The sequence below is a fragment of the Xyrauchen texanus genome, chromosome 42, assembly GCF_025860055.1.
Source record: "Xyrauchen texanus isolate HMW12.3.18 chromosome 42, RBS_HiC_50CHRs, whole genome shotgun sequence".
NCBI classification, from domain to species: domain Eukaryota; kingdom Metazoa; phylum Chordata; class Actinopteri; order Cypriniformes; family Catostomidae; genus Xyrauchen; species Xyrauchen texanus.
In genome coordinates, this window is record NC_068317.1 from 21419747 (window position 1) to 21443400 (window position 23654).

Genomic DNA, 23654 nt, shown 5'->3' on the forward strand with positions numbered 1-23654 from the left:
CTCTGTTTCCAAAATTCTCCAGATAGATCTTTGGAAGTTAATATATGATTCAAAATATGTTGTTTTCCATTTCTCCCAAATGTTTTCCCTTATGTCCAGCATCTTCAGGGAAGTATTGCATTCAGAGAGAGAGAGAGAGAGAGAGAGAGAGAGAGAGAGAGAGAGAGAGAGAGAGAGAGAGAGAGAGAGAGAGAGAGAGAGAGAGAGAGAGAGAGAGAGAGAGAGAGAGAGAGAGAGAGAGAGAGAGAGAGAGAGAGAGAGAGAGAGAGAGAGACTGAAACATGGAGCTAAAGAGTGCATATTGACACAACGCAATAAAAACACATCAATCATAATTAAATGTAAGGACACAATCTGAACTCTGTTTCCCACTTTATTTTTGTAGGTTCAGTTTAATTCAGGAGACATGTTTACCATTCAATCCTAAAACTGCTAATTTTCTGTAATAATCTAGGTCACGGGTATTCATAAGCTATAATGTATGCGGACAGCAGCACCGCAGAAGTACAAGCGCAGCAAGGTGCAGAGTGATGCTCTAAATGCATAACCTCTCTCACCCTTGACAGTAGTGATAAAGCTTAAAGGCTCTGCAGCAACAGAATATAGTTTTAAAGCTACTTAATGTATGTTGTAGTAGGATGGTTCAGAAACTACAATTCAGTTGATTTTACATTTAAAAGCTGAATTTATGTGTGTAACTTTTGGCCAGATTCAACAGATATGTGATGGATTGTACATCTACAATTGACAATTTCTACATGACATTTTGAATACTGTTAAAAACACACAAAAAAAAAATAAACAATTGAGAATGTATATAAAAAAACTCAAAGTGAAATATTTGATTGCTCAGTGTAAGAATTGTTTTTCAACCTACTTAACCTAGAACCCTAGACACCTTTTCAACATAAAAACAAACAAACAAACAAATAATTTTATTTTAAATTAAATGATAGCACTTAAATTATTCAGTCTCTCACATAGAAATACTACATTAAGTTATTACCATGAAACCATTAGAATGGTTGCACGTTACAATATGGTCCCCCTTAAAGGCCCATCTATTGACTCAAAATCAATTTAACATCAAAATATTTTTTATCATACCTATGATGGTGATATAAAATAATACTTCTTTTGTAGCAGTAACCAATCATATTGCACTTGGGGGTAGACTGTATATGGGGGGTGGGGGTGTAAATCTATTTAAATAGAGGTGAAATTTATGCACATGGATTATGGGGCTAACAGTGTGTCAGTCTTTCTGTTACTTATTTTTAAAGGCAAATTCTTTTAATCCCACACTCGCAGCAGAACTTGGCCCAGTCCACTGGGTACTTGGTCCCACATTCATGGCAGAACTTGGCGCCCGTTGTGGAGTAACCGATTTCATTCTCGTTTTTCACATCATTCCTAACAAAAGAGGAATTCATTACTCAAGATGACAGTGACCCGAAGTGGAATATTTAAAACAACTGTATTCAAGACCTAATGGTAAAATATGCTTAAAAATACATCTGTGCAAAAATAGACAGGAGTTTAAAAGCACACTTAAAAGCACATTCTGCAAATATCTCCCTACAGTCTGCTAGCTGTCCGTTCTGTGGGTGGGCTGAAAAACAATCTAGTATTTGTACACAGCTCTGGCTCTGTAAATGAGTCAAAAACGAAAGTGGATCAGACTGATCCACACAACACTACTCCTCCCAGTCAACAACAGGTGGTGGTTCTTGTGCATGCACAGGAAGGGGGGTGGGGGCAGAGCAAGAGAGAAATGAATTAGAAGAGCGCCGGCACATCTGGCTGATGCAAACTTTCTAAACTCCAAGGAGGACAGATGGCTGAGAAACAGACCAAGAGAAAACAGTCTTATGAATATAAACTAAAAAAGAAGGATTATGATAAGTCGAGGGCTAGGAGCTGCGTCAACATCGGCGAGGATTTTCAGCGGTGGGGAGACCTCAGAGAGGTAAAAAGCTTGAAGACGGATACAGAAGTTGCTCTTTTTCTTCTCGATAGGTGGGTAACATAAAATTTGCTATGTATCACAGAACTCATATATGCTGTTGTTGTCATGTTAGATTTAGTAGCAGGAGAGTTGTGAGTGTCTGAAGCTGGTGTGCGTAAAAATGTATCGTGTTCTCTGCAAGTTCCCCGTCTGTCGCTCACTTCAACGTTGTGTCGAAGAAGCGACACTAGGGGTCTCTCTTGAGAGCATTTTGCATTTCTGATCTATGAGAAAAGGCCAATGAGAAATTGGCAGACAGAATTTGCATGTCCCGCCCCCGGACAGACGGGTATAAAGGGAGGGAAATGCGTCTGTTTCATTGAGATATTTTATTCTGAGCCGACTGGTTGTGTATGCAGTGAACTGCAAGTCACACACTGTTCCTCCCATCTCTGAGCGATTGTTGTTGGATCTACGGTGCATATCAGCAGCTTTCTCCTTCTCAGCACGGCAGTGCAGCTTTGCTACTGTGCGCTTCGACGCAGTAAATTAGTTTATTTCTCTAAAAGAGCATATACACAGCTGGCGTTGAATGTCCATTTTAGGACGCGTATTTATAAAGATGCCCTTCCGCTACTGTGTAGTTCCTGGGTGCGGTAGAGTGCTCTCCGCTCCTGACGGCCACAGGCATGGTCTCCGGGAAGAAAGGAACCGGGGGGGCATGTGCGAACCGGGGGGGGGGGTGTCAGACATCTGGGCATCAGCCTCAGACTGGGCGTGCTGTCCCGAAGGTGGCAGCCCAGTCGAGTTAGGTAACATGACCCCCCCCCGGTTCCTTTCTTCCCGGAAGTGCACGATGAGCTGACGAGTTCGTGGAGGACACCCTTCACCACCAGTCACTGTGCCTCTCGCTCATCCACTCTCACTACTGTCTATGGAGGAGTGGCCCACGGGTACAAGGCGGTCCCCCAGGTGGACAGAGAGGTTGCGATCCACCTGTGCACCTAAAACGCCGCCACCTGGCGGGGTCGCCCTGTGCTCCCCTCCAAGGCCTGTAGGATGACGTCTTGACTGACCAACAAAGCCTACAGCGCCACCGGACTGGCCGCTTCCGCCCTGCATGCCATGGTCATCCTAAAGAGCTGTACTTGGGTAGTCCTGATCTTGACGTGCTGCAGGAACTGCGCTCAGCGACCGACTTCGCCCTCAGGGCCATGAAGGTCACAGGGCAGGCGATGGCTACTCTCGTGGTTTAGAAACGTCATCATCGAAGTGGACAACAAACGCTTCCTCGACGCACCTGTCTCCCAGTTCGGCCTTTTCGACGACACCATTGAGGACTTCACCCAGCAGTTCTCAGCGGTGAAAAAGCAGACGGAGGCCATCTCACACATCATGCCCCACCGCACCTCCAGCGCGGGCCGTGCCACTTCTGCCCGTGAGGACGTCCTCCTGCGGCACCTAAGAAACACACAGCTCCTCAAACCAGGCCCAGCTCTCCACAGGAGGTGCACGCCCCCGGCTCACGAACCCCTTCAAGGACCCAGAAGGAGCTGGTAAGCAGACCAATCCGTCCCCCGGTTGAGGGCCGGGAGGAGAATTTTAAGTTAACAGTTTCGTTTATTTACTTTGCCACAGACGCCTCCAAATTGGGTTGGGGCGCCGTGTGCAAAGGGCACGCAGCCGCGGGCCATTGGAAAGGGGCCCCGCTGCGCTGGCACATCAACTGCCTAGAGTTGTTGGCTGTACTTTTTGCCCTGCGGAAAGTACAGGTTCCTCCCGCTAATTCAGGGCAAACACATCTAGATCCGATCAGACAGCACAACCACGGTAGCGTACATAAATCACCAAGGTGGTGTACGCTCCCGTCACATGTCACAACTCGCCCGTTGTCTCCTCCTTTGGAGCCAGCAGCAGCTCAAGTTGCTGCGTGCCACTCACATCCCGGGCAAACTCAACGTGGTAGTGGACACGCTATCACGACAACGCTTGTCCAGTGGAGAGTCGAGGCTTCACCCCCAGTCGGTCCAGCTGATTTGGGAACGGTTCGGCAAGGCCCAGGTTGACCTGTTCGCCTCCCGAAAGACCTCCCACTGCCCGCTCTGGTACGCCCAAACAGAGGCTCCCTCAGGGCTGACGCGCTGGCACACAGCTGGCCCAAGGGTTGCGCAAGTACGCAATTTCCCCAGTGAGCCTGCTTGCACATAGTGCCCTTTCCATCCGTTAAGGTAATACCGTGGGCCTTTAGCCCAGGAGATCCCAAGAACTCGGCTCCCTGGATGACTCCTCCCTAGCCCTCTGGTCTGCAAATTCAGCGGAGGATTTTTGCCGACCAATACAGGTACTCAATTTACCCTGTACTGGAACAGGTGCTCCACAGGACAGGATCCCACGTGGACTTTTCCCCCCGTGTGAATTTTTTGCGGTACGGTCCCATTGCGAGCGGACCCGCGTATCCCTTGGGCAGTCCTCCCAGACTCCGTGTTTGTAGCAACTCCTCCCTCCCAGAAGGGAGGATCTACCACAGCGCCACTCTCCACAGGTGACCTAAAAGCCCATGTGATGTATTTCACCACTCTTTACCTCCCCCAGTCTGGGAAGGTGTGGTCTCCGCAGGGTCTTTCCCCACTGAAAGAATAGGAAAACTGGGAAAGATCGCCTTCCCCGATGACAGCGTTAAGATGGCCCCAGCCACTTTAACTCTATGCAAGAAACATAGAGCGAGGAAAAGTCGTGGCTGGCGTGGCCTGCTCCTATGCTTGGCACGTCGCCTTGTTCCACCCTGTCGGGGGTAAAGAACCAGAAGGCTTTGACGATTTTATGGGGTGTTGTGGAAGGGTACGTGCAGCCTGGCACAGCTGGTCGCTAAAATACCTGCCCGCTCCTGTGTCAGCAGTACAAATACACGTACACGGCTCAGCGCATGGCATGATTTAAATTGGACCCCTAGTGTCGCTTCTTCGACACAACGTCGAAGTGAGCGACAGACGGGGAACGTCTAGGTTACGGATGTAACCTCCGTTCCCTCATGGAGGGAATGAGACGTTGTGTCCTCCCGGCCACATCGCTGAACCAAGCCACTGTTGCAGCCGAACCTCATTGTCGGCTCCTCAGAAAAATCCTGAATGAAACCGATGCATTTCCCTCCCTTTAAACCCGTATGTTCGGGGGCGGGACATGCAAATTCTGTCTGCCAATTTTTCATTGGCCTTTTCTCATAGATCAGAGATGCAAAAGGCTCTCAAGAGAGGCCCCTAGTGTCGCTTCTTCGACACAACGTCTCGTTCCATCCATCAATGGAATGGAGGTTACATCCGTAACCTAGACATTATCTTAGCAGTAGCAACTTACTGAATTTGGGGGGTGGAGCTTCCAAAGGAGCACTGAAGGGAGGGGTGTGTGTTCGTTTTTTTGGCAGTTGAGTTCAAATATTAACAGTGTTTTTAGGAATCGCTGAGTGTACTTTTAAGGAGCCATAAAGGAACTGAAAAACCTTGTAGTCCACTGTATTGACATTCAGTCCCACAAGACTCAGATCAGATTGTAATCCAGTATACTAATGCAGTACAAGTAACAGTAAAGTTCTTGCAAAGTAATACCTTGAATTAAAGTTGTCTGAATTTTGGACCTTCTTTTTATTCATCCCTATTCCAGAGGATGGACTTTTTAGGGAGCTTTGAGAAACCAAGCCTTTTGGTTTCATGTTCACTCTGCAAACACAACCATAATGATGTAAATCAGGCCTTTAAGGCGTAAAAATTTAAAAAGCAGGATAAGTCTGATAAATTGGTGCCTTACTCAGAAGGAGGGCTTGTGAGGCCAGAGGAGGTGTTCCGTAAAGGAGAGTATCCGGACGACATACTTCTCACTGAGCCTGTGGATGAGGTTTTACTGCTGGGAATACCTGAAAATGCACAAGGAAAGGAGTTTTTAAATGACAGTTTAAATTGCTATTCTTGTCACACCATATTTCAATATGAATGTTAAAGGCACTTATGGTTTCTTGGAACATTTCTTGGTCATTTTAATAGATGCACTGACAGTGAAATTGGATAAACCGACTCTACCATGGAAAGCAAAATGCAGTAACGATACATTAAGTCCAAATTGAGTAATGACCAAAATCGTGTCTCTCAGACTAGCATCGGTCCTGTGAAGAACGTTAATCTTGTCAATGATATTACTGACAAAAACTATTTTAACATTAACAAAGATGTGACACTTCATGGCGATAAATTATTAGAATTTAAAAATACTGTTCAGAATAGAGTAACACTGCAATATATTATCCATGCATTAATGTTTTAGGAGTAAAAGTCTAGAAAGAATACGGTTTATTTAAATAATCAAATCAAAGTATGGTGCAGATTGTCCCGTTTGAGCTGTATCAGTATCAACTAATGCAGGGCTTGAGCTCCTGAACTAATATATCTACAGCAACGACAGCATGGATACAATATTTCACAGACAAAGAAACAAATGCATGCATAGGTGAACTTGAACTAAAGTTACTCATTGCTAGTAAGAATGAGTAACTTGCTTTGTGAATGCGTGATTGCCGTAACAATGTACTACATCTAATGCAATATCTAAAACAATCTCTAAAACATAGACAACTAAAGTCTTTGCTTGGCTACACATCTTGGCCAGGACAATCCTTTTTTGTATTAACACCACTTTAAACAACAGTACAACCCATTGAAGACACCAAGTCATTCCCATATTTCATTTTCAATTCATCAAAAATGAAATATGGCGCTACTCTAAATAAGCTCTATATGTCTGAAGCACAAATGCTAACAGCAAGGTTGTGGCTCTGATGCATTTGAAATTTAATTGATAAGAGGGATGCTTTCTTGCTCGCTAAACCCTCCTCAAGTGGATGATCACTTTGAGGGAATCTCTAAATAATCTGCCAAATTGGCTATAAATGTGTAAAATACAACCCTTTACTTGATACAATCACACTATTGCTATTATTGATTTTTGATGAGAATGACAATAAGGCTGTGAGGGATAGACTTACCATCTCTTCAATGCAATGAATGGTATAAAGCTGTCTAAAGCTCCTAGATCACATCAGATATTCCACAGCTCGTTTTGTCTAGAGTTCTTTATACTGAATGTCCTTGAACAGATATGTTTTCAATGTTTTGTCTGCGGGATGATCCAAAAACACTTTAAACTGCAGTACAGCCCATTGAAGAGACTGTAAGTCTCTCTCTCACAGCCTCACTGTCATTAAAACATAAAAAATGGCACTAGCATGAATAAGATCTACATTAATCCATACCTGTGCCAGCACCCTGCCCATAGGTTGAGCGCTGAGGTAGACGAGAGGAGGACAGTGTGGGTACAGCAGGAGAGTTGACCTTCACTGGTGGAGGAGGTTTGTACTGAAGACACAGGGATATGCATTGTTTACACCAATACATTCACTGCACTGTAAACAAATGATAGTCTAACTATGTGGAAAATAATTAAGGCAAGATTGAGGAAGTGGCTATCATTTATATGCATTCAGCAGACCAACATTTATTCTCCTTCACTGTAAAAAACAAAACAAATTGCTGAGCAAAGAAAAAAAAAATGAATGCAATATGTTTTTGAGTTCTCTCAACAACTGTCTTAATAATTGTGTGACAGGACGGAGGGTGGGGCTGGGTCGTGATTCCGCACACCCGGCCCCTAATTAGGCTGATCAAGCCTCAGAGAGGGATAAAGGTTGACTGGAAGCTGCAGTGCGAGAGAGAGAGAGAGAGAGAGAGAGAGAGAGAGAGAGAGAGAGAGAGAGAGAGAGAGATTTACGGACAGCTGTCCAACACCTTTGTGGTTTTGTCTTTTTGTATCAGTTTCATATTAAACTATTATTTATACTGTCAAGCCAGTTCTCGCCTCCTCCTTTCTATTAATTCCTTTACACTGGTGCCAAAATCTGGGAAGGTGGAGGGGTGCACCGTAGTAGAGTTCTTGCCACTACCATCCACCCCAACGGAGCAGCCGCGGCCATCTGCCGGAGGAGCCTGGCCGCCTGAGAGTGGACAACGGCCGCCGACTGCGAAGGGAGAAGGGGCTCCTAACCGACCGCCTGGAGTGATCAGGGCCGCTGCCAGGGGCAGAGGAGACCCCTACCAGCCACTGAAACGTGCTGGAGTATGAGACTGCCAACCGTGAGCGGGGAGGGGCTAATCAAGCCTCAAAGAGGGATAAAGGCCGACTGGAAGCTGCAGTGCGAGAGAGAGAGAAATTAATGGACGGCTGTCAAATACCTTTGTGAGTTTGTGTCTCTTTTTGTTTCAGTTTTATATTAAAATGTTATTTATATTGACAAGCCGGTTCTCGCCTCCTCATTTACATTAACCCCATTTACAAATTGTGTGACACTGCTTTAAGTCAGTTGAATTTATTATACTAAATTCAAAATACTTGGCTAATAAAATCTTGTCAAGGCAGCTAATACAATCTTGTCAAGGCAACTACGAATATCTTGTTCAACAAAAGATCAATTAGCAATACAAGAAAATTAATTCTTATATGGTTTTACATTACTTTTACATGAAGTTAAGTGCAATTTTTGCCTCAGAAGAAAGGATCATCTTGTAAAGAATAACAATACAAACAGTTTGATTAACACACACATAAGCACCAACCTCAATAACAGTGACAATCAACAAACTTCATAAAGTAAATAGATGAGATCTTAAAATCCCCACACAACAATTAAATAAGTGGCCAACTGCATATATAAAGTCAGCAAAAAGCAAAAATAAGACTATGCCACTAACCGCATATTTCAATCACGTTAAAATTCTTGCAATATTTTATTTATGTTGCAGAACTCACAAATCAGTAACCTGAACGATATGAAAATGTTCAGACAACTCTGTTAGGCTGGCTAGGACAACATTTGGGGAAATTTTGTTGACTTAACATGTGTTCTTCCATGTGTTTTTTGTAGATGCAAAGTAATTAACATTTTTGCAGTATCTGAGAATAAAATAAATACAAAAACCCATATGCAGGATTAAATGTATTGCATTTTTGACATTGTTTTTGACCAATGCAATTTCATGTCCTTTCCAGTCATTTGAGATTGCTGGATATTCATTTTTAAAAATCCTTTTGATTCAGACCAAGTTGCAAATGAATCATTCAGACTCCTTTGACAAATTCACAGGCTCACGAGAACAATTTGTTCACACATCAGAAATCACTATGGTTTGTGAGCATGTTTTACTCCACACAAGAGCGAAACTTAATGAGATTTTTAAGCAGAGGAAAAAAAAATTATAAAATAAATGTATATGCACTATAGGAGATACCATGACTTTTCCCCCAATATTTCCAGGTTTTTCATAACTGTGGGAACCCTGATAAGTTCTACTTATTGTCAAGTGTCAGTCAGTCACAAAAAAAAAACAATCTCTCCAAAGAGTGATGCACTGTGGAGAGCGGGGCAGGACAAGCAGAGGTCGGGTTGGACTCCTGCATGCATTATCTGGCTGATTACAGCGTTAACAGGTGCGAAATAAAGCCATGGCAAGAGCTGCAGTCGGGGAGAGACACAGGGAGAGAGAGAGAGACTCAACGAAGCTGTTTATGTGTAGTGTTGAGCTGAAAAGCCAATAGAGTTTGTGTAGTGTTGAGCTGAAAAGCCAGCAGTGTTTATGTGTAGAGAAGCTGAAAAGCAACCTTTTGTGTACTGCTGAAAAGCAGTCTTATTGTGTGCGACTGAAAAGTGCATAAGGTTGCAACGGTATGAGATTTTGACGGTATGATAATCGTCTCAGAAAATATAATGGTAGGGTTGCAACAGTATGAGATTTTCACGGTATGATAATCGTCTCAGAAAATATCATGGTAGGGTTGCAACGGTATGAGATTATCACGGTATGATAACAGTCTCAGAAAATATCACGGTTTCACGGTATACGGTATTACACAATTAGTATTATCAGTGAAAACAGAAGGGTTATTTTATTTATTTATTTTTGAGCAAACACTTCATTATAATTGAAACTTGAAACCATTTATTTTATTTGAGTATGTGTAAAAAAAAGGCTCCCTTTTGAAAATAAATAGAAAAAATAAGAAAGCTAACAGAATTATAAACATGATAACAAATATAATGTAACTATAACATGTTATATAACTAAAGCATGTTAGTTTACATGTTAAATGAACTACTAAATGAAAAATAACATCAGCCGTGTGAGCTTTTAAAGTAATGTCCTCTGATTATTAACAGTTAACATATACTGTAGGTGCACGACAGCACAACCAGACTGCTCCTGTCTGTACCTTTAACTCAGCGCTTCTCAACTGGTTTTGCTTCAGGACAGATTTTACATTGGACATCAAATGTGGACCTGCCATAGATTAAACATAACCTGTATTTAATGTATCCTGGGTCGCATTTCCTTTTATGTTGCATAGAGTTGTTCAAGGATTTCCAGTACAAGGACATGCATCAAGTAACATTATTTTTGTTGTTGATGTCAACAACAAAATCTACAGTTGTCTCTCACCCTTTTAAAAATTGAAGAGCATATTTACTTATATGAGCCCATTATTAATCACATTTGTTACCTAATATTACATTTTTATACACATATTACACAGAAGGAAAGGCTCCTCATTACATGGTCAGTGTGCTAGTCTTAAATAATAGTAATAATAATAATAAATGAATGTACTTATGAAAAATAAATACTAGCTGAAACACATCTTGAAACTTTACCTACAACTGCCACTGTTGATATAAAATGAGGTCTAATAGATTCTACTTTTAGATTATAAAAAAAAACTGAAACATTTTGTCAAAATATACATTTATTTTACTCATGTAAAATCTTGAAGCAAATTGTAAAGGTGATGTGTGTAATTATTAATATTTTTAACTATTTTGGTGAGGGGGCCACATCGGGCTGTAAGTAGTGCACGGGGGGCCACATTGTATTGCTTTTGAGATACAATGTTCTGCATTGATTTGGTTTTTGTATCTTTTAAGCCCAGAAATAGTTGTGTACTCAAAAGTCTATCTGTGACTAATGGGACTATTCTGCAATTGCCTAAAGTATTGTATTGCTCTACAAAGATAGATACTTTTCTATCAGGCATTAAAAAACGGAAGGCGGAGATTATACATTTATTTTGCCATCTCTACTTCCCTGTTAATTTATTATTCAGTTTTAATAATTATAAAAAATGAAAGTAATTTAGTTATTGAACTATTAATGTTTGTCGCAAAGCGGGCGAGTTTACTTTGCACAAATAAAAAATACATTTACATATTCATCTCTGGCTTGCTTTTGCTTGCATGTCAATGATTACCCCTCCATGTGTCAATGATGCTGAGATCTACTTTTATATTTAATTTAATCACTGAGAAGGTTTACCAGAAAAATTAGTAGCACCAAACATCACAAGCAGCCTCAAGAATGGACACGGAGTTGCCGTATAACACTTTTCCTTAAGCACAATATTGCACTACAGATCGCTAAGTTTGTTCAAAGGGGAAAACGAGACCTACATGGTTGCCAGATTGCACAAAATAAGTATAACGTTAGGCGGAATATTTCCAATTTGCGCAAGTATAAATCTCAAGCTGGGGGTGTTTCGGCTCTTATCTGGCAACCATGAGCATGTTAAACACTTGTGGAGGCGCGTTAGGTCCCAATGCAAATTAACTGAAATATCCAATGAAAAATAAAAACGCCTTTACGATAAATGAGCCGCGGGCTGTATGTTGCCCATGTCTGCTTTAGCTGTTTGCGAGATTATCATTAAATCTGCGTCGGCAGTCCTAAATAGTCTATCACTTGGCCGGCCGCCGAAATATCTTCAATGGGAGAACCATGGCATTGTTCTTTCCCTGCTGTCCATGACCCAGTCCGAATAGACCAGTTGAGAAACACTGCTTTAACTCACTCACAAACTCATGTCAGACCCCCTCACCTCACATCTCTCAGACATTTTCTCTGCCACGCGTGTGCGTGCGTGTTGCAAATTGACGAGTGTGACAGGCAGACAAGGAATAAAGGAGATGCGCACGCGCACGTGAGATTCTCCGTCCGGTTGCATTTTTTTTCTCAATACCATAGATACCCTAAAAGTGCAACAATAATTGTCTACGTGTTTGTCAAGCCAGCCCCTGCATCCTCCTTTCCACGAATCCTTACATGCACATTTATCAGCGTTATAGGTTAAGTTATAGTCTTCACAGGCAGCACATCTGGACTTGCGTTTAATTTCATGTGAGGATAGAACAGGAAGCACCGACTTAGATGAAAATATTCAGGAAAGGATTTGCATTTTCAAATACATACTCTAATGAAATAAGAATTGGCTGTACATCTGTGCAGAATGCAACATTTATTTTTTACATAAACTGTCACTTATACAGACAGCAGCCTGGATTCATAGGATTAAAAAAAAGAGCCCATATTAAAATATTTAGTTAAATAAATATTATTAAATCTGTTAAACATCTTTGAATAACATTAATATGGTACGGAAAGTTGTTTAAGTTGTTTCTTGTCCCTGATTTGGAATAGATTAATTTAATCTGCCACACAGTTTGCTGCAAATAAAATTAGCTACTGTATAAATGTGAAGCTTCCACCATATTACAAATTATTTAGTATTGCCATTTTCACCCGTTTTAAATGACAAAGTATGAGAAGTAATGGTTTAGTCTGGGCCCAAAATGTACAATATATATCCCATTTCATTTTATTTATTATTTTTACCCCTTTTTCGCAAAATTTGACATGCCCAATTCCAAATGTGCTTTTAAGTTCTCATGGTCGCCTCAATCTGGGTGGCTGAGGACGACTTCCAACTGCCTCCGCCCGTGTCTGAGACATCAACCCCGTGCATCTTATCACGTGGCTTGTTGAGTGCTTTTCCACGGAGACATAGTGCATGTGTAGGCTTCATGCCATCCACGCTCAACTCACCATGTGCCCCACTGAGAACGAACCACATTATAGCGGCCACAAGGAGGTCCCTAGCAACCGGGCCAATTTGGTTGCTTAGGAGACCTGGCTGGAGTCACTCAGTACACCCTGGGATTCAAACTAACGAACTCCAGGGGTGGTAGCCAGCATATCTTACCACTGAGCTACCCAGTTCCCTATGTATCCTTTTAATAAAATAATAATAAAACCCATATACATACTCACCTAAAGGATTATTAGGAACACCTGTTCAATTTCTCATTAATGCAATTATCTAATCAACCAATCACATGGCAGTTGCTTCAATGCATTTAGGGGTGTGGTCCTGGTCAAGATAATCTCCTGAACTCCAAACTGAATGTCAGAATGGGAAAGATAGGTGATTTAAGCCATTTTGAGCCTGGCATGGATGTTGGTGCCAGACGGGCCGGTCTGAGTATTTGACAATCTGCTCAGTTACTGGGATTTTCACGCACAACCATTTCTAGGGTTTACAAAGTATGGTGTGAAAAGGGAAAATCATCCAGTATGCGGCAGGCCTGTGGGCGAAAATGCCATGTTGATGCTAGAGGTCAGAGGAGAATGGGCCGACTGATTCAAGCTGATAGAAGAGCAACTTTGCCAAAATAACCACTCGTTACAACCGAGGTATGCAGCAAAGCATTTGTGAAGCCACAACACGCACAACCTTGAGGCGGATGGGCTACAACAGCAGAAGACCACACCGGGTACCACTCATCTCCACTACAAATAGGAAAAAGAGGCTACAATTTGCAAGAGCTCACCAAAATTGGACAGTTGAAGACTGGAAAAATGTTGCCTGGTCTGATGAGTCTCGATTTCTGTTGAGACATTCAGATGGTAGAGTCAGAATTTGGCGTAAACAGAATGAGAACATGGATCCATCATGCCTTGTTACCACTGTGCAGGCTGGTGGTGGTGGTGTAATGGTGTGGGGGATGTTTTCTTGGCACACCTTAGGCCCCTTAGTGCCAATTGGGCATCGTTTAAATGCCACGGCCTACCTGAGCATTGTTTCTGACCATGTCCATCCCTTTATGGCCACCATGTACCCATCCTCTGATGGCTACTTCCAGCAGGATAATGCACCATGTCACAAAGCTCGAATCATTTCAAATTGGTTTCTTGAACATGACAATGAGTTCACTGTACTAAAATGGCCCCCACAGTCACCAGATCTCAACCCAATAGAGCATCTTTGGGATGTGGTGGAACGGGAGCTTCGTGCCCTGGATGTGCATCCCACAAATCTCCATCAACTGCAAGATGCTATCCTATCAATATGGGCCAATATTTCTAAAGAATGCATTCAGCACCTTGTTGAATCAATGCCACGTAGAATTAATGCAGTTCTGAAGGCGAAAGGGGGTCAAACACAGTATTAGTATGGTGTTCCTAATAATCCTTTAGGTGAGTGTGTGTGTATATATATATATATATATACATATACATATACATACACACACACACACACTTTCAGACTCAAAACATTAAAACCACCTGCTTAATATTGTGTAGGTCAGCCTTGTGCCGCCAAAACAGTGCTAACCCGTGTCACAGAATAGCATTCTGAGATGTTATTTATCAATCAAAAATGTTTCCCATTCTGATGGTTGATGTGACCATTAACTGAAGCTCCTGACTTGTATCTGCTTGATTTTATGAAGTGTACTGCTGCGACACTATTGGGTTTAGATTATATAATCACATGGATGACTGTTGGTGCCAGACGGGCTGGTTTAAGTATTTCTGTAACTGCTGATCTCCTGGGATTTTCAGACACAACAGTCTCTAAAATTCACTCAGTGAGGGGCAGTTCTGTGGATGGAAATGCCTTGTTGATGAGAGAGGTCAACAGAGAATGGCCAGATTGGTTCAAACTGACAAAGTCTATGGTAACTCAGATAACCGCTCTGTACAATTGTGGTGAGAAGAATATAATCTGAGAATGCTATTCTGAGATGCGGGTTGGCACTGTTTTGGCGGCACGAGGGGGACCTACACAATATTAGGCAGGTGGTTTTAATGTTGTGGCAGATCAGTGTATTTATTTATAAATATATTTATTTATTATTATTTCCTTGAAAAGAGGAAAGGTCAAAATTAGAGGCAATGACAGGAAAAATCCTGTAAACTTTAAAAGTGTGGTTAAAATAAATGTTAAGCTTCATGCAAAAATGTTTTGGTAAAATAAACAAATGGGGTAATCATTTAAATAAGATCAGTGGCAGTGAAAAACATGGCAATGTGTGGTAATGGCAAAAAGGGACAAGATTATCAATACTTGAAGAGACACACGATAGACTAATTCCAAGTGAAGTAAAACCTTACCTGAGTCCTAGCAGGGGGCTTGACTTTATCACTTCCAGGAACCTTGCTCTTGTTGGAGATTCGGGATGCTTTTTCTTTACAGAATTTTATATGACGATCTGCTGCATTCTCACTGAAGCGCCGCTGGCAATACGGGCACTGGATGTAATCTGAAACAGTGAAACTTAATGGTTACCAGGGGAGTTTCTATGGTCAGTGGATATTCAGCCCAGACCACTGTGGATCCATAAGGCACCTTTGATGAAATAAAGAACCATAAAAAAAGTTATATACAAATTTTAAATGTTACATCTGTGAGGAGTACTTTATGGAATTAATATTTAAATAATACTGAAACGAAAATGTCCCACTCAATTTTGTCTCAGATATGCTACTCAAAGATCAAAAACGTTGTGCTTTTAATACTATATATTTTAAAATGTGGTTTAAAAACATTATTTTGTCTCTTCTGCCTTTCCGTAGTTCATCGCACATTGTGTACATAGATAGACAGTTCTATAGCTTATTATTAATTCGTCTGGAGTTTTTAACTAAGTTTAGAAGATAATAGGCTGTAAATATGTTAAAATATGTGCTCATAAGAAAACATATTTGCTAGATTTTGCAATGATTGTGAGGTGCATGGAATGGTGTCTGACTTAAAGTTGGCAAATTCCTTGAGCAAAAGCGTATTACTGTTTGCGGTCTAAATATGTGAAACTGACCAGAGTAATATTGATAACAGCAGCTTATATTTTGAGTTAAAATAACTGCTTTAACTGAAGACATAAAAAACTAAATAAATACAGCTTCATTCATTGATGGGCTTTGAGGAATTTAGCTGCAGTTTATATCCTGTATATGCCTCTGGTTTACTGTATCCAGCCAAAAGCTACTCTTGAACAACATGTTAACCTGCCAAAGCACAAACAGAACCATGTTTGTACTGCTTCTTGCTCCATTTTTCTCATCTGAGGAATTGTGAGATGTGTGTCTGTGGAGCAGAGGGGGGCGGGGCCAGGTCGGAATATCACGCGCCCGGTCCCGCCCCCCTCCGCTCCACAGTGTCTTTTAACAAAAACCTGTTGGACATCCATTTCTGATTACCTTTTTTCTCCAATACACTCCGCTTTCAGACGCTCACTCAAATACGCAGTGTCTCTTTCTCTGTTTTGAACAGCATACCAGCATACTGCATACGTCTTCCTAGTTTGGCCGTCTTTATATATATTGCATAAAAAGTAAGAGTATTTGTAAAACAGTTAAAGGATGGGCAAGGAGGAGGCGAGAACCGGCTTTTCAATATAAATAATAGTTTTAATGATCAACTTAAAAGACAACACAAACACACACACGACGGACATGTCCGCTAACGATCTCTCTCTCCCGCACGGCCCTCTGCAGTCAGCCCTTAAACCTCACGGAGGCATAATTAGCCTAATACGGGACCAGGTGTGTAGTATCACGACCCGGCCCCGCCCTCCGCCCTGCCACATTCCTCCCTCATTCTCTCAGGCTGGGGAGCCCCCGGCCTGACGTACATCCCCCCCCCCTTTCCCTGGGGGAGGGCGCGCCTTCCGCGCTGTCTGCCGGCAGGTCATCCCCATCTACCTGGACGAGGGAGGGGACAAGGGGAGGGGAAACAGAAATAATTAAAATGGGGGGTACTTCCTGTAACAGTGTAGTACCCCCCAAAAAACTGTAAAATTTAAAAGAGGATAAAGGCCAACGCAGAGCGACAGAGAGAGAGAGAGAGAGGAGAGAGAGATGAAAAAAAAAAAAAACTCTTACTCGCCAGTCCTCCGATACGCCGCAGCTTGTTCCTCGGCCACTCCTCCACCCTTTATCGGACGACAGCCGCGCCTCTCCGGGCAGATCCGAGGCAGTCCTCCAGCCCCTGGCGGACGGAACACCCCGCCGCGTTCACGGGGAACAGAAGGGGTCTCCCCCGCCCCTGGCAGCGGTCCTCTCGCTCCAGGCGGTTGCCAGTGAGCCCCTCCCCGCTCGCGGTCAGCGGTCTAAAAACCCAGCACGTTTCAGCGGCCGGTAGGCGACTCCTGCGCCCCTGGCAGCGGTCCTGACCGCTCCAGGCGGTCGGCTAGGAGCCCCTTCTCCCCTCGCGGTCAGCGGCCATCGTCCTCGTTCAGGCGGCTGGGCTCCTCGTCCCCCGGCAGATGGCCGCGGCTGCTCCGTTGGGGTGGACGGTAGTGGCGAGAACTCTACTACGGTGTATCCCTCCTCCTTCCCAGCTTCGGCACCAGTGTAAAACAGTTAAAGGATGGGCAAGGAGGAGGCGAGAACCGGCTTTTCAATATAAATAATAGTTTTAATGATCAACTTAAAAGACAACACAAACACACACATGACGGACATGTCCGCTAACGATCTCTCTCTCCCGCACGGCCCTCTGCAGTCAGCCCTTAAACCTCACGGAGGCATAATTAGCCTAATACGGGACCAGGTGTGTAGTATCACGACCCGGCCCCGCCCTCCGCCCTGCCACAGTATTATGGTTGTATTCTATTGTGAACACAGCCACTGAGTCCACGCGCCAGCAATTTTCTGCTTGTGTTAAAGCAGGGGAGGGGCAATGCCACAGTTCCTTGCAACCATAGGGAAAATAGATGCAGGGTACGGGAATGAGGGAGAAAGAGTTTGGGGCTAGAGAAAAATTATTCGGGCTATAGACCTGGAAGCCCAGTGCCTGGTGGTTACATCTTTGCACAAGACATTACTGTGATTACCTGTTTCATTATAATCTCATCCTGTGATTCTGGGTATGTGCGTGTACTGTACGTGTGTGAGTGTGTGTTTCTTCACCTGGATCATAGGATGGAGGAGGGGGTGGAGGAAGGGGTCCTCCATCTTTCATAACTTGATCCAAGCCTTTGGCAGCTCGTATGGTTGCAATAAATTCTTCATGCTTTCGCCGCCAATTAGACTGCTTCTTGGGTGGTTCAGGCTGTTTGAAAGTAAACATGCAGTTCAATAACAGAGGGATATTGAACAGGGACAAGAAAAAGTAAATACTGCTGAACTACAAGCAGGCAAATTAAAGGTGTAGTTAACATTTTTTATTTTTTTTTATGAAATACCTGCCAGATATCACTGAAATAGGTGCCATGAAACATGAAGTACCTACTGTTGAACCTATACAAGGTTTAGTGTCAAGAGGCTTCAACATAACTTGCATCGGGGCATCAATGCTCCGCTCAACGCCATGCAGATAGCATCATGGAAGAGTGAATTTATAAGTTTGAGAAAAGAATGCAGAAAGTAACAAGAGGACTCGTTTACATTAAGGTCTAAGGATGTTCTTGGTGAATTCAAATAAGAACTAATGTCTCTGGACGCTCAGAAAAAATAAGGTAAATATTTATGAATAAAAATAACAAACATTCAATAACTTTTAATAAAGTTCGCCAGTTTTTAAATATACTTGTTGCTTTGCACTCTAAATGACATGAAGTTAAAAATGTCAGAACATCACCAGATTTTAAGTTGGACCTGACAGACTTTGAAGACTTTGTGTGGGTGCGTCTTTGTAAGGCTATGTTTTGGAAAGAAGGGGTGTGTCTAATTCAGTGTCTAGGTCTGGTGGAAGAACGGCTAACATCGCTTTCAGCACCTTTATGGTGCAATAGTTAAATTTGGTTCAGTAACTGGAATTTCCGATAAACATTTGACACTTTTACACATTAAATGTGTATTGTATACGTCAGGATACGTTGACAGAGTGTAAGGAAAGAATAACCATCAACATACATATAAAAAAAGAATGCAAAGGCACACAAAATCAAGACTACTTCCACTGGCAAGGCTTCTCTTTGAAGATGAACAGGACTGAAAGTAGTAGTACAGAAAGTAGTTGTAGCTGCTTTTTCGTTATGGCCCTTTTTTCCCCTTTAGACATTCTCTAAAACTTCATCCATGTGTCACAGCATTCTCAGGTTTCACTGCTCAGATCACTGTAAAAGCTAGATTTAACATGGGTTTCTTTGGGTGCTCTTTGTTAACATATACAGTATGTTAAATGTTAAATAACTTTTTAGTGTTCTTCTTTAAAAATCTAGTTATTTTTCCAAAGCAACATGACCTCAACAAGCAAAGGTTAGAGTTGTCTGCATTCTCAGCAAGAAAAAAGCTACATTAGAAACATTTTTGCCTTGGTGTCAATCCTCAGTGCTTTAATTTATGCATCTCAAAAGAGGATAGCTCTTCGAATTACCACAAATATTAAACACTAAGGTCATTATGTTAGAAGTGACGTATTGAAATAAAAATTCAGTGGCAATGACAAAAAAACAAACAAACAAAAAAAAAAAAAAAAATCAAGCATTGCACTTACTTTATCAGATTTAGAGCTGCTGGAACTGTGTAACTGAAACATAATTAAAAGGGGTTTCAGAATATTTCAGGAAACTGGGTTAAAAACAGGACCGGTCAACCCATTAGACGACTTAGGTCTACCGAGCCAATTTCAGCATGTGTCGAACAAACTGCAACCTATGCGCTTCAAAAACATGTAGTGGCACGTTCCCCGGAACACTGATAGCCTTACTAGGGCGGGCTGTATCGGATGTGTAGAATTGGATGTCAGATTTGCGAATGAATCACACTTTTGAGTCGGTTCTTTTTAATGTATTGGTCTAGCATGCTAGCAACACGACCTGAATCAGCACACAATTCAGTCGTAAATTAACATTTACATTATAATGTTCATAATTCCTAAGAAGACATGATCACTTTTGTTTGTTCGTTTGCATACACTTTACATTAATTCAAATATAAGGTTAGCCCTTTAGGAAAAGTTTCTGAACAGGGGCTCTGATTGATACTGAAGTAGTTTATTCATTTGAAAAGACACTTAAGGGTAAATATGCCACTACTGACTATTTGACAGCCTCAATAGTTTTGAAACATTTTATTTTTACAAAATATTTTCATCACCAATTTGAGTAGCTCTGGAAACGGTAATGTCTTCTAAAATGATACGATTGCTTTTGGTGCAAAGAATATCAATATTTAAGTACTTTTTTTTTAACTCTAAATCATCACTTCCAGTAAGCTTCAAAAGAGGACGGAGTTCAAGCGGTCTCTTGTGTGATGTATTCCGTGCCATGATACAGAGGTCATTTTCCGTTCTCCACTTGGTTGAGACATCCAGAATAAGCACACAAGCGCATCATTGTGAGTAAAGAAACAGATAAATACAGATCTAAACCTAAACTAACAAAGCGTCTGTACAGTGTTCCTCCTCCTCACTTGTAAACAGCGCTTCTCTTCCAGCAGTTACTCACGTGCCTCAGTTCTTGTGTGTTTCAAATGCCAATGCAAATGCCATATTTACATCACACACGCATACCGCTACAGAACTTTTCTGCACCAAAAGCAGTCGTGTCACTTTAGAAGACATTAATTTAACAGCAGTCATACGGATGAAGTTTATGCTGACTGTCTGTGATTTTTCAAAAATCAGATCACCACCCACTTGCATTTTAAGGACCTACTGAGCTAAGATATTGTTCTATTTTACTTCAAATGTGTTCTGGTGAAAAAAGAAAGTCATACAAACCTGAGATATCATGAGGGTGAGTAAATAATGAGAAAATTGTATTTTTTAGGTGAACTATCACTTTAATTAGTTTGTTGAGGAAAATACATAAAGATCATGATGTCCAAACCACACCCATGATTAGCTTAAATCAATCATCAACACTCTTCGACCAGAAGAGTTCTAGGTCAACAATTTCAGGGGTGTGCGTAAACAGCAGAAGTATCACCAAACGAACACTTTAGCAAAACAAAAAAAATCCTGTTCGCCCAGAAAATTTAATATATTAGCCTTTAATGTGATTTCCTCACCTTTGGTTTTAAGGGTTTAACAGTAGAAATATCTGTCCCCTCCGCCCTTTGCCTGCTGGAGTCAAACACCTTCCTTTTCTTTGCTGCTGACTTCTGACAGATGGGCACATGTTTTTTCTACAACAGTTACAAGGTATATCAAATAACTGAGCACTGACTGATTAATAATAACATGTTTCTATTTCATGACCTACAAGTAATCTCTTTCTTGTTGCTAAGCTTAAAATTGAGTAACTAACAACATAATGCAAATGGTTAGTGTATTGCCAGGCAACACATAATGAACTTGGCACATTATAGATGCTTTTTGTGTTACTATAGTACTATTATGTTATATTGTGGACATATTATATACACATACTGATATATATGCACATAACACCTTAATATACTATGTTATATAACAATTAAGTTAAGAACAGTACGTCTTATTTTCCTCGTTCTTATTTAAATTTGTTTGCCAAACCACATTTAAATGGAATGTAAAATATATTAATTACTGTCAATTGGATGTTAGTTCCTTATATTGAAAGTACTTACAAGAACCCCTGAAAAGAAATTTCTTCCACATATTTTGCATGGCACCAGCTCTTCAGAAACAGGAGGAGATTCTGAAAATGAAAGACAAAACAAAACTATAAATAGTACCAGACTTTGATGATAACAGAAAAAAATTAACACAGACAAACACACACACTCGCACATGCATATGTTTAATTGTGTTTACTAAGCTAATGAAGCGATATGATAGGTTTGTGTGAGAAAAAGATAAATATTTAAGCAGGGTTTGAAAAACTCATTACAAATACACAAAATCACATTTCCAAAATCCAAGTCATGTACGATGTGTCAGGTGTTAGTACATATAAAACAAACAGGTGCGGTGACATGATTAGGTCATATGACCAGAAAGTAATATGGATTTTAACATTTCAAAAATTCATAAAAAAATACACCAAACTATATATAAAAAATTATAATCTGTGTAAGATGTTTTGCAGGTGTTTGTGAATGCATTGCAGGAGCTATAACAACATCTGTTTCTATGAGTTAGAAGAAAATGTTAGAATTCAATGTAATAACAATGTTACAGTTCCTGGTGAATAATCCATTCACAGCTTTAAATTATTTAATCATACTACTCCACTTAATGCACACCATTACATTCTATTTGTATGATGCTACGGATATTTTAGAATCTTGGAATGATTAAAAGAAATGTATGCACTTTTGCGACAGTCCCTTAATTTGCTCAGCAAAAGTCAAACGAATCTCCAATATAAAAACAACTTTACCGCAGTTTCAATTTTTGGGTCGACTATCCCTTTCAGTCTGTTTGGGTGGGTATATCTGTCCAGTCCACTAAGATGAAGTGTATTTACACGCTAAATGAGAAAAGACCAAGCAGTAGGATGTGAAAAGGGAGGGACTGAGGAAACTGAAGAGTGTATATTTTAAAGATAAACCCCTTTCCAAAATAATACCTAGAGTATTTAACCTAGAATTAATGTATTAAAAAGAGCCAGGCCAGGGGGGAAATGTTATTGTGGTGCAGCTCATCCGTTTCGCTTTAATTTATGTCACAACAAAAGCATTTCAGGCATAGCAGTTGCAGCCATCCTTCTTAAAACACGGGGGGACATCCCCTCAATCCTCAAAATTTGCAATTGAACCGCAGATCATAAGTTTAATTGTATAAATAGTATCTTCTACGGTGATAACCTCAACAACAGGCGCACGTACTGAACAAAGCGACTCTTCTATACAAAAACAGACTTGGTTTCAGGGTTATGGGTCAATTGCTTCGTACGCGATATATTTACATCAGCATCTTTTGTGTCTTTTAAGCCTTACCGTCTATTTCCTCCATCTTTCTTGCCTGGTAAGATACTAAATCGATGCTGTAGCAACTAGGCTTTCATAGGTAGCCGCTCCACATGCTAGTATCCGTATATTTGATTGGTCTTTTCCCTTTTCCCCGCAGGAATAAAATACATGCTCTACCTGCATTGGCCGCTAGGTGGGACGTGGGAGGCGACCAGACGGTCTTTTAGTGCCTGTAAATATGGAGATGGAATTGTTGCATATTAACATACAAATGGAAAGAGATTACAATTTGGAAGTTGGTTCATAATAAATTGAATGGAGTCTCACAAAAATGAAATTAATTCACAAATAAAAATAATGATATTTACAAATATATGTTATGAGTTTCACAAAAATAAAGTGAATTTACAAATAAATAAAACGAATAAATAACAAATAAAACAATTTATTTACAAATATATTTTTTAACTCACAAACACAACTCAACTGCAATACAAAATTTAATTAGACCGTAACATTGCCTTTGGGTTGACTTACTTAAAATTGAAAATTCTGTCATTTACACACCCTCATGGATTTTTACTATTTAGTTTCTTCTGTGGAATATGAGAATGCATTGTAAAATGTAGATGCTACTAATGAGGCTGAAATTAATGCAAGGCTGTCAGTCCCTATCATAATTCCTGACATCTCCTTTTGAGTTCCTCCCACAGAAGTCAGTC

At 41.2% G+C, this 23654-nt stretch overlaps 1 protein-coding gene across 2 annotated transcripts; it reads right to left on the bottom strand.

Annotated features, from left to right (window-relative positions):
- Positions 1-355: 355 nt before the first annotated feature.
- zc2hc1a (zinc finger, C2HC-type containing 1A) lies at positions 356-23098 on the bottom strand. Of its 2 annotated transcripts, XM_052114526.1 has the most exons (10): positions 22960-23098; positions 21646-21716; positions 21106-21222; positions 19589-19621; positions 18061-18202; positions 15262-15410; positions 7242-7344; positions 5747-5852; positions 5548-5658; positions 356-1413 (listed from the first exon to the last, which is right to left on the bottom strand). In XM_052114526.1, the coding sequence occupies exons 1-10, from the start codon at positions 22973-22975 to the stop codon at positions 1278-1280; spliced, it is 984 nt and encodes a 327-aa protein (XP_051970486.1). In that variant the 5' UTR covers positions 22976-23098; the 3' UTR covers positions 356-1277. The 2 variants fall into 2 exon arrangements, with proteins under 2 accessions (XP_051970486.1, XP_051970487.1); XM_052114527.1 differs by lacking the exon at positions 19589-19621.
- Positions 23099-23654: the final 556 nt, after the last annotated feature.